Below are 12,394 nucleotides of genomic sequence, written 5' to 3'. Positions count from 1 at the left end.
CATATCAGTACTCTCTCTTTCTACCTTATCCAATCAACCAAGACTTACTTTGAGCATGAGAAAACGTGTCCAAGTCGGAGAGTGAACGAGAAACTGCAACTCGACGTGCACGAGAACCCGAAATTGAAGCAGGCAACACATATCTCAAGCGTCACATGCATGAGAAGGAATGTGCTAACACTATTGAGGAGCCAGATGATAGTGTTGACGAGACCATTATAGTTGTTGAGCCCATAACTATGTCAGATACGGAGTCCATGATGGCAGATACAAAATCAGAGATGGAAGATATAGAGCCAGAGAGTCCAGTGACAAATGAGGCATTACCAAAGCATGGAGAGCTTGAGCATTGCACTGAGGATTTATTTTCCACATCAGGACAGGAGCATAGTGACCGTGTTGAGTCTGCGTGGATATTCAGATAGACGATTTTAGCACACTAGCCGACAGCATTGAGCCAGATACGGTCCTAGCAGATGATTTTATTTCTGATTCTACTGAGCTTGATGAGATACCAACGGATGACTTTATTGTTGATTCTACTCAGCCAGATTGGATACGAGTGGGTGTTGATCTCTTGGAGGATGGTCATGGATTGATACTGCCCATAGCTATCAAGCCGATTCAGGAGGAGTACGTTGCTATCTTTCCAACCATTTTACTTCTTCGGAGTGGTTTGTGTTATTACGATTCTACATGGGTGAATCTGTCCCTATTGCTTTGCCAGCATTTTCGACTATTCTCACTATTATCACAAGCATTAGACATCAGGCGTGCCTCCAACGGATTACGACTCTTGCTGCTTGCGCAGGTTGTTTATATATTTGATCCATGCGGAATAAAAATTGAGAGCGAGTTCTTTTCAAGAGGGGGAGAATGATGCAAATTGTAGGCCAAACAAGTGGCATATTTGCCCATTAGGATTTATAGGATTTTTTTCCATGTTATTTAGTTTCTAGGATTTTATTTCCATGTTTTTAGTTTTTAGGGCTTTTATTTTCCGTCGAATTTTATTTCAATTGCCTATAAATAGGCCTCATGAATTAAGGATTTTTAAGTTTTAGATGATTAATTGATTGAAATACTGATTTCCCCCCTCTAATTCCCCCCTCTAATTCTTCTCTTCTTATATTTCTAGTTCTATTTCTAGTTCTCGTCTTCTCTCTTCTCTTCTTCCCCTATTCTTCTTCTACTCTTCTCCTTCTCTCCTCTTTCTCTTGTTTCTTCTATTTTCCCTTCCCAGACCTACATCACAAGCTCACCGACACACTACAAACATTATAAACTACATTAAAGTGATCAAAAAATAGATATTAGCGAAACCAAAAAAGAGTAACAAGTCGTGGAAACTTTCTATTTTTTTAATCTTTCAATGTAGATTGTGTGTTTTGTCTTCATTGATATATGCTTCTACATGTTTTTAAGAATAGATCCAATAATTTATGCACTTATTAGGCTATTTTCTTGTTCTTTCTACTTACTTTTTTTTCCACTTTCATCATCTTTTTGATATTTTCAAATTTATTTTACATTTACATTTAATATATGTTGATATTTTAAGCAAAATTTAATCGTTAGCTGTTCACTTGTTTTTAGAGTTATAGTCTTAACAGTAGATAGAAAAGAAGAAGAAAAATTGAAGAAAAAGGGTAAAATAAAAAATAGAAAAGAAAATTTTAAAAACAAGCAAACAACTGACAGAGTGACATCCTAAAAGGCTTGAAGATCTCGTTGACACCATTTTTTATTTTTTTTTGAATGGTTCTCATAGACACTCCATAAAGAACTTAAATGCAACGATTGAAAAATAGATATTTAGCAAACAAACATGCCATAATCATTAAATTTAAAAATATATAGAAGTCGTGATGGGGGGTTCAATCCCAACTTACCTAGCAAAAAAATGTGATGGGATGTATCCGTATTGCCTTGTTTTTGGTACCATGTTAAGAGGGAAAAAATGCTGAGGCATATCAACCTATGATACCCAACACGGATATAGATGCACAACTGACGCCAGCACAGAGATACGACTATACTTTTCGAAATGTAGGACATGAATACAGATGTGGGTATCCGATGCCCTGAGATAAGATACAGGATATGCATACATAAAATGCCGTAGAACTTAACTAGATCTACTTCTTTTTCCTTTGAAATGGCAAGATCTTAACTAGATTTACTTAGAGGATGTTTATTAATGCATCAGCAACACTCATAAGCAGCACTAAAAGCAAGAAGCATTATAGTTAATTCCAAGAGTCTTATTGATGCATTAATCAACATATGCATACCAATAAGAATAACAAGATTCTTTCCACCCTTCCCTTCCATAACCCCAATTCCACACCACCCATCCCAAACATTAAACAACCCTCCCCAAAGCAAAAGAACTCCCACCTAATAATATGAAGATAACCTATAAAAGAACCAATTATAAGCTTAAATATTGCTTTAAAAAAAATTTAAAAAATGCCATTCAAATATATATAGTGAACTTTATAGCTATTGTCTGGTTGTAAAGCAAGAGAGGGTCTCCTTACCTCACGTCGATATTCTCTTCGATTAACAAAAGAATGGGATATATTAATGCAATATGAAAGTGTTCCATGAACATTGTCACTGCTTGTAATCGCTTCTTCAAGCTTATCCAATCTTCTACACTCGACAGCCATTCCCATAGCTTGCTGATATTTTCCATCCAAAATACACCTAGATGAAAACAAAGGAAAGATAAAAGGCCTAACCTTGGAAGGCGCAGTAAGAGAAAAATGAGAAAACATGCAAGTGACATACTTCTCAAGCATTCTTTCAACGATGGCCTCCAATCTAGGATCCACCTGAGTTGCTTCATCATTCGACTCAGCTGCTTTCGACTTTAGAATCGCATATTCATCTATGGCTTTAGCTGGTGGTCACACAATACAACATATAAGATGCTGAATTTATTCAGCAAAAAGAAAAAAATCCAATAACTTTCTAGAGTAGATGCGTAGATCATGATAGAAAACAATTCTTACCAAGAAGTGTGTGAACATAATCAGAATCTTCTGAAACATCAAACAGAGGTCCAGCGCCAAGTGCATATGACAACGAGTCATTAAGTTCCCCAAGGTAGTAAAAGACCTGCGTGAAACCCAGAACCCCATATGAGAAACAATGTTATTAATTCAAGTTGTATTTTTAACGGAACAAAAGACTAGAGCACATTGATGCCCAAAGTCGCAAACTGAAAAAAAAAAGTTCAGGGTGTAGAGTCATCAACCATCAAGTGCAGATATATCTCATTTGCATCCATAGTGTACTCAAGACTTTAGGGTGAAGATACCGACATCGTTGATCAAAAAAGAAAAAATCTAAATAAACCTCCACAGTTTATGTCATTGTTGCCGACCCCAACTAGTTTGGAACAAAGGATTAGTTGAGTTGAGTTGAGTTGAGTTTGTCATTGTTGAATAAGTCAAAAGATCGACTCAACCTGGAAATGAGCTGACTCAAGTTGACTGAGTAAATCGAGACTCAGAAACCACTCGTGGTTTTAGCATGAAGGACTGTTAGAATACCTGAGTTACATAAATTTTCTCATAATGCTCAGCCAAAACAAGTCACTTGACAGGATGACTCAATTTTCTACTGAGTCAACTCGCGTCAGCTGGATTCAAGTCAACCCATTGAATTTTTAAGGCATGGTTTATGTGAAAGTTTTAATCACCACCCAAAGAAGTAGGAGTGCACTCAACAAAGAAAGATTCGCCAGGCATTAAACAAAAATCAACAGAATAAGAAAACCATTAATAGTTATTAGTTAATCATAACCTTTGAAACAACCAATGCAGCAAGTTGTCTTTGATCAAACTCTTCATCTTCATATAGACTTTCACTGCATAAAACAAATAACAAATCAGTTATTGAACTTATTTCAAGAATAATAATTTCTTTAGAAGAAAACACACCATGCTTATCAAACTTTAAATGCAAATACAACATTACAACTTCTATATATCTGCACCACATAAAACTATAAAGCACAAATAGGCCAAGATTTATTAGCTCAGCTTTAGTAAACAAAGTAGAATTATATCAATGGAAATGTATTCAATTCAAAGTGATAAGTACAAAGCATCAAACATTCTCGAAGTACAAAAAAGTAATGTAAATTTTTAGTTAAAAAAACATGGAACAGATAGTGAAAACTCAAAACCGAGGAGTTCTCCACGATAAAGGTCTATGCAAATAAATGAACTTCGCCATAGAAATGTTGAAAACAAATGTTCCGTGTCTTGGCATATCCGCAGAAGTGACTTACATTCAGAAGCAAAGACACAGCTCCAATTCGGAAATGATTATCCTGCTAAGAACCATGTCAAGCTACATAGTATCTAGAAGTAGCAAATAAGTACTCCACATTCTACACAACGGAAATCTTGTCAAAAGGATCCAACAATGATTTTTTTTTTTTTTTAAATTATTCCAACAATGAAGTATTATGTGAATATCACGATTCAATTCATAGAAAAGAATCATGATTTGGTAAAAATGTCACAATTGATTAGAAGATAAGAATTCAAAAGCACCAGAGGCATTCCCCTCAAGGCAATAAAAAAGTTATCAAGGCGCAAAGAAAGGTGTTATGCCTAGGAGGGGTAAGCTTTAGAGGGAAAAGCGTTATGCCTATCACTTATGGCACACGCTGACAACGAAAGATAATTGCCTTAAAGGCCTGCAACCAAAAAATGTTAAACTGTGCAACCCGAACCCACCAAAGTAAGGATTCTAACCATTTTTTTTGTTTTTCTTTCCCTACACACCTACAAAGGTTTAATTTAGGGTAAATGTGGTCTTATAAGACGCATTTAAAGGTTTTTTTCCTACGTCTTGTTTCTGTGATTTCTCCCCAACCATTAAATGGAAGTAAAAGTCACCATTTTCGATAGTTTTCTTTCATCAAAACGAAGCTAATGGTGGGGGATCAGTTTGTGATTATGCACTCCTTGACTTGGCAAGTAAAAAAATCCTAATTTATTGGGTTTTTATTTATAAATCCATTCAAAATTAATTTTCATGGCTATCGGAGTGCTTTTGATCTATTGGAAGTAAAACGAGTGATAAGAAAGGTCTTATATGGAGATATGCAAAGGAAAACGACTCTTTGTTTCAAATCAGTTATCCCACATGTCTAGTGTGGTCCACTTTCTGTGATCTCACTTCCCACAACTTCTGTAAAGCTCCAAGATGGGTTTTCTCCTCGTGAAAATCAAACGACGAGCCAGCGCGAACACGTACTAGCAATGGTCGCCACTTTAAATCAGAACCGTGATGGGCTGTCCAAAGACACTGAAAAATGCCGGCTAAGAACTATCTTCGCATGAAAAACCCCACATGGGGATGGATTTTCTGTAAGAGCAGAGGTTAATACCAGCGAAACGCAACCAATGTTGTTCAGATTCTGATTGAGTCTACAGATTGAGGTGAAGAAGAAGGAAGGTGGGTCGGCGGTGACTCACACCTTCCTCCTTTTTCTGTCCCCCATTCGTTTATCCAGAGGGGTGTTAGTCAATTAAGAAATGAGATAGAGAGGGGATTGAGAAACCCTGGTACAGTTCCGAACCTGAAGTAGGGGGCAGTCGCATTTATCAGTTCCCTAAATATTATTACAGTTCACGAAAAAATACACAAGTATCAGGAAAGTGGTACGTATAGGGCACTCAAAATCGATTATGTAACAGCATCATATTGTCCAATGTGTCTCACATCTTACACAAGATAGACTGCCTTTTTTGTTAGACAGTGTATCGGACAATACAAGTTTCAATACGCATCCAGCCGACAATCAACGACATGAGTGAAATCCATAGTATCAGATGATACTTTAAACAATGATGATAGTCACGGTGGCACTGTCGAAGCCTGTGGGTCTAGTTACTCTGGTACAAGTTGTGTCAGTTTGGGGGACTAGGGACAAGCAGCACATATATAATAAGCTACGGGCAGCCCACCATTCGTCCATGGCCATGTCAATAGTGGTTATGTGAGCCCTAACTTTAATACTTTGATAATGCAAACAAGGACTTCTTCCCTATCATCCTTGGAATCAATGGGCATAGGCCTTATATAGGATCTTTGTACAAGAAGAGTTGAAGATAATTAGAGGATGGCTATCAGCTGTTGTGCTATTCGATGCGGTACTGAGGGAACTTGGGACAAGTAACAAATACATAATAAGCTACGAGCAGCCCATACCATTCATCTATGAACTATGGCCATGCCAATAGTGGCTATGTGAGCCCTAAATTTATTACTTTGGCAATGACTTCTTCCCTATCATCCTCGGATTCAACACAGAGAGATGAAGATAATTAGATGATGGTTATCAGCTGTTGTGCTATTGGATGTGATACTAAGGTAAGGTATCTTTGTCTCTTTAACTTTTTAATTCTTTGAATCTTTGTCGCTTGCACTTTCACTGAGTGTCAATTTCCAAACTAACAAATCTCTAGTTTCCAGTTTTCATAGACACGAAGTCTCATACAGTAATACACTAAAATACTGTCCAGTATCGAAGACTTTAGTTAATACCTACTAAGTGTTGTAACAAAAACTGAAAAGTACGAATATAGTCATAGTGAAAAACGGTCAAAACTCTAAATACAATTATCATTCAATAGGCAAGTAGGAAATGAGATAAACGTATCACAATCATACCATTACATACATACATGCGAAGAACCAGGATAACCACGACTTTCAACAGTTTATAAGGAATTTTTATTTTTCCTACGCATTTTCGTGGCAGCTCGGGTGTACCATCCGTAAAGTAATGCATATGGGCAAAGTGTATCAAGTTTATGCTGTCCAATGTGTCTCAGAAACCCAAGGCTTTAAATATTGCCTCATACCCGATCCCTTACCATATCAGGGACCATCTACATCTGCCCAACAGGTTTGAGCACCTTCGCCCTTGAATTTTACTGCGAAAGGGATCTAGAAGAATTCTACAGAAAGTCCAAGTTAAGATTTCTTGTTTGAGCAACTCTTCCCCTTGAGTTTCACTGCAAAGGGACCTAGAATAAATCGACATAAAATCCAAGTTAATTTTATAAGGTGGCATTGGTTGGTTAACATGACAAAAGCCCCATTGCTTTGCGAACACTTAGTCCTAGTTTGGATTGCATGATTTTTTAGGAAAAGTTTGGAAAGGAAACATATTTCTTAAATTCCCTATTTTTTTACACATGAAGAAAATATAATTTGAACCAACCCTATTCAATTCTTTCTTAGATGGACATTTAATTTATGATGATATCTCTAAATTAACCATAATAATATCATTTCTCAAGAAAACAAATTCTTGCAATCCAAACAGGGCCTTAGGGCTTAGGGTGGGTTGTCACAGAGTCTACATGGGTACTAAACTAAACAGGCAACTCAGGCAATCCAAACAGGGCCTTAGGGCTTAGGGTGGGTTGTCACAGAGTCTACATGGGTACTAAACTAAACAGGCAACTCAGGCAAACAGTAGTAAGCGAAAAGTACCAAATACTAAAAGCAAAACCCTAAAGACCAAAAAAAAGAACAAAATCAAACTCACTAGGATTCACCCAAACTAACCAACATTGCCAATGAATTAAAAGAACCCTAACCCTAAAATCAGAAAATTAATATAGATGAAAACAAAAGGCAGAGCCTTGAGATCAGTTGCATCTGAAATAAAAAGGGATCCAATATGCTGCAAGACAAAAAATTTGAAAAAAGAAAAAGGCTTTTAGGGCTCGAAAGGATCATGAATAAACCACTACCACTTCAGAAAGAAAAGAGAGGAGAGATAAGAACTCACATGGTGGGAACGCTGGTGGAAATCTCAGGCCAGAAGGAATCAACGAGGGCGTTGAGATTTGAGAGGGCGTGAAGCTTTAGAACTGGATGTTGTTCGTTCAGCATGGCCAGAAGGCCACTCGCAGAACTCACCGTTGTCGCCATTAACGAAGAGATTGAATTTTGTAGAGAAGATAGGTCTAGGATTTGGTTTTTGTAGAAGATTTCTTGCAGATCGAGCAAAAGCAAAACCCTCGTTGCTTTCACAGAGAAAACCCCAAAAAGGCAAATCAATCGAAATATCGGGTCGGACGACTCTTTATAAAATTCTTTGTTATGATAGGGGAGATGAATGTTTCGCCCTCGCTTGGGATAATACGCCCCTCTGTTAACTTGAATTGTGGGGAGACTTTGACGCCTTTTGACGTGGGGGCGTATTATCCAACAGTAGGGTGAAAAAATCATCGCTCTTATGTTATTATATTATTAAAAAGGTTAGGGACTGATGATACGAGAAGTCTTAACGTGAGACGACTTCTTGGGATCTTGATTCCAATTCTGCTCGATTCCGCTGCTTGGTTCATAAAAAGCAAATACCCGAGGTGGAATTAGAGGGGGAAAATGTTGGAATCTCTTATCTGCCGCAAGGGGTGGTATTCTAATTCTATCGTGGTTGAAATTGAACTTTTAATAGAATGATTTGAATTAAAATTTTAATTTTAATTTTTTCTCATTCCTTTCAAGGGAGAATCGGAATATGATATTGATTCTGATTTCTGATTCCGGCAATAGTACGAACCCTTCATGTAGTAGGTGAAAATTGAACTTATTAAAAGATCCCAATGTCTAATTATTGGCTTATAGAATTGAACAATGATTTGTATTCAAGTTCTATGATCAATGGTTAGAAATGTTCGGGCCCTCGGATGAAGGGCTTGGATCACTGTGACACCGTGGCGTGGGTCGGCACCAATCTTTCAGTGTGCTTCTTATATAACGAGCCTCGCATAGTATTATCACTCACCCCCAGCCCGCCCCCCCCCCCCCCCCCCCCCCGCCCCCCCCCGCGATATTTTTCACGATGGTGCCTCCATCTCACTATAGGATCTAATGGTGTTTGCCACTCAACATGATTGCCATAATGTCAATCCCTAGAAAGTTTGACATAGAGTTGATACCTAAGTTAGGTCCTATGACTCTTAATTGACTAGGAAGGTCGACTAGTTCGTTATTCCAATTGGATTCATGCAGTAAATCCCTATGAAGGTATAAATAGTACGAAAACTAATTCGCATTAAATTTGTTTTCCAAAAGTTTCCCCTTGGTTGTGCCAATTCACATTATGTCCAAATGTAAAATAAGCCTAAAAGATCCAAAACGGGCAAGACCCTTTGTATAAACGATTTCATTTCGTGGACGACCTCTCTCTATCATTATATCTTCCCGTCCCTCTCATGTCCTTGAAGAAATGACATCTCAATATCTTGAAGAAATGACATTGAAGTAGGCAGACTCACTTATCAAGATGGCACTGTGCTCATGTCATGAGATTGCCTAACAAAAAAGAAGGGCCTATGATAAGATTAGTACTTTTTCTTCTCATCATGGCCATCTAAATCATCAAACCTTGAAAGGAAAGACATGTTAATGATTCATGTGTTGGAAAATCATGAACACACTCCATATGACAATACCTACTGAGACTTTTGGACGGTAGAGAATCTTTAAAAAAAGGGTGGCCTAGTGTACTAGGTTCCCGCTATTGCAGGGTCTGGAGAGGGCTAGACGTACGTGGAGAATCATAATATGCCATAAAATGTATATGGTGTATGAAACTTTCTACAACCAAATCATTCCATACCACAATCTCCGGGACATGCGGACACAGTTATTTCTGAAATATCATATAAAAAGGAAAACAAATATACGTGTATATTAAGTTAATGTCTCCTCCTGCCAATTCGCAAAACATAGATCCAAGAGACTATGAGAGAAAGTGAAGAACATAAATTGCATAGCTTCACTGACCCATCAAACAAGAGGATGAACTCATCATATAACTCATGAATATGTCATATGAAAATTTCAAACTTCGGTATCTGGACTTGAAAGAGTTAAAGAACGATATAAATTTTCTAGTCACAATATGCGTAGCTAGTGTATAGCGACGATATACATTATCTTTTCTACATTACTCTTTGTAGAAAAATGAGGTTGGGAAGCAATGTCGACCCACTTGAGACCAAAGTTGGTATTTTAATAACTATGTATGCCACACATGCAATAATGATTACAACATATTACATGTTGCATGTTATGAAAAAATAAAGAGAAAATATTTTCTAATAAAGTGAGGTTGCTCAAATGAATCATATGTGGGGAGGAGAGATTGTGTAGACTCTAGACCAAATTCGAATGAATCAAACGCATTTAAATAAGCTTTGTTATCTTCTCATACAACGCGAAGGACTCCGTGACACGATTCATTTATTTTTAGAAGAGCGGACATTTATGTTCTTGCAATGGACATAATGTTATGAATTATGTCGTATATTTCCATTTCAACATAGAAGAAGGAATAGTTAGTAAATAGTTAGTCGGTTGGTATTGAGAGATGTTGTGCCGAGGCGATCGAGGATTTTGTTGGTTCCAGAAGACAAATGTATGCTATACAAATCATAAGAGAATTTTCGCAACTTATCGAGGTACTCATTACCATATAAGTGGAATTCATAGCCACCTGCCCGAAAACCAAGAGAGATATTTTACAGACATTCATTCATCCTTGTGGAATGCAATAGAGCGCACATTTGAGGCATTAAGAAAATGATTTTAGATTTTTTTTTTCGTTCAATCATCCTTTTATATGCTACCCAAGTCAAAGTTGTGCTTGATTGTTATGTGACTTGCAATCTTATTATAGGAATGGATCCTATTGGCCAAATAGTGCAAGGTACATTAGGGGGAAATTGGTCAAAATCAAGTGTCAAAGTCCACACAATAGACTCGGATGGCACAAAGATAAAAGAGGATTGGGGATGGTCGATGCTCATAAACTATGGATCTGTTAGCCGGGAGGATGTTTGTCTAGCTATCAAAGATTAAGGGAGGGTGTTTATACTTTTCAGGGCTTATATTAATTTGGGGTGTTTGATGTTGAGAGTAATGCACGTGTTTCTTAACATTTTAAAGTTGTAAGTGACATGATGCATTTAGTAGCAAGCTTGTGATTTATACATTGAGTTGGCTAGGTATGCTGTCGATGGAATTATTAAAAAAATTTAATTGTCGTGCGATGTTCTTCTAGTTTCTCATTGACATGGTGTTGTGTATGTAATTTACTTGTGTAACAGATATAAATAATGCCACCGCACTTTCGAGGAATTCTAAAAAGAGCTTTCACATCCAAGTAAGGTAGGTTGAGTGTAGAATTCTATTGAATTTCTCATGTAGCGGGCTCCATGAATAGAGTAATAGATAAGACCTTAAAGCCAAATGCTTACAATAGTGTGGAGAATGAAATCACTTCCATTTCTAGGAAGAATGGAATTAGAAGATATCTAAAAATAGGATGTGGACAATCGAAAAAATAATGTCCAATCATGAAATTGTTGCTCGATAATATTGGGTTTGGTTGTGATCAATGGTTGAAAAATATCATGGTCCGTGAGACCATATATATATATATATATATATATATATATATATATATATATATATATAGAGAGAGAGAGAGAGAGAGAGAGAGAAAACGGTTCCTACACATATGTGTAGAGAGTTCTCAACACACTAGCTTAAAATACAGTGGGGGCCCACATTGTTTGGGTGATCCAAGCCATCCATTTTAAAGGCCTTCACATAGATAGGGTGTCTACAAAAAATCAGATCCATAGGATCATCCCAACCCTACGATTTGTGGAGGTAAAATGGATGTCTTTAAACCTTCACAAATTAGTCCATTTTTTGCCTCCACAGTTCGAATGGTTAGGATGATCCTATGGATCTGATTTTTTGTGGACACCCTATCTATGTGAGGGCCTTAAAAATGAATGGTTTGGATCACCCAAATAATGTGGCCCCCATTTGTATTTTAAGCTAGTGTGTAGATAACTTATCTACACATATGTGTAGGAACCGTTTTCTCATATATATATATATATATATATATATATATATATATATATATATATATATATATAATTTAGCTTTTTTGCTTAAACGCTGTAAATTGATATATATTTTTTATAATGGTTGTTGTATAAGTGTACAACCCCACTCAGCTAACATGAGTTAAAAAAAACAATTTCAATATTTTTGAAGAGATGATAATTTTTTTGGGAAATAGTAAGCCCCAGTGTAAGGACAAAGTGCAGTATTAACCTTTATACTAATGAATAAATAGGCGACAGAGTTGGATGCTCTCAAGACCCGATCAATCTGAATACGCTTAAGGCATTCAAGACCTCAACGAAGTCAAAGAAGGGAGCTAGTAGTGCAACAACTTTAACGATACAGGGGAAGAGGTCTGTAGTGCCCAACGGTTGATATGATAATGTCTGTTGCAACGAACATAAAAAAAAAC

At 37.0% G+C, this 12,394-nt stretch overlaps 1 protein-coding gene across 1 annotated transcript in view; it reads right to left on the bottom strand.

Annotated features, from left to right (window-relative positions):
- Positions 1-8,116, bottom strand: part of LOC143862638 (26S proteasome non-ATPase regulatory subunit 1 homolog A-like) — a 36,613-nt gene extending 28,497 nt beyond the window's left edge. The window contains exons 1-5 of the mRNA XM_077373699.1: positions 7,835-8,116; positions 3,817-3,880; positions 3,021-3,126; positions 2,797-2,908; positions 2,544-2,712 (exon numbers count right to left, since the gene is read on the bottom strand). Coding sequence (XP_077229814.1) covers positions 2,544-2,712; positions 2,797-2,908; positions 3,021-3,126; positions 3,817-3,880; positions 7,835-7,977 — 594 coding nt within the window. The 5' untranslated portion in view covers positions 7,978-8,116. The remainder of the gene's footprint in view (positions 1-2,543; positions 2,713-2,796; positions 2,909-3,020; positions 3,127-3,816; positions 3,881-7,834) is intronic.
- Positions 8,117-12,394: the final 4,278 nt, after the last annotated feature.

The sequence above is a fragment of the Tasmannia lanceolata genome, unplaced genomic scaffold (genome assembly GCF_043159265.1).
Source record: "Tasmannia lanceolata isolate RefF3 unplaced genomic scaffold, GAP_Taslan_0.1 ptg000037l, whole genome shotgun sequence".
NCBI classification, from domain to species: domain Eukaryota; kingdom Viridiplantae; phylum Streptophyta; class Magnoliopsida; order Canellales; family Winteraceae; genus Tasmannia; species Tasmannia lanceolata.
The sequence above is the reverse complement of the archived record's forward strand: the minus strand, read 5'-3'. Positions and strand labels throughout refer to the sequence as shown.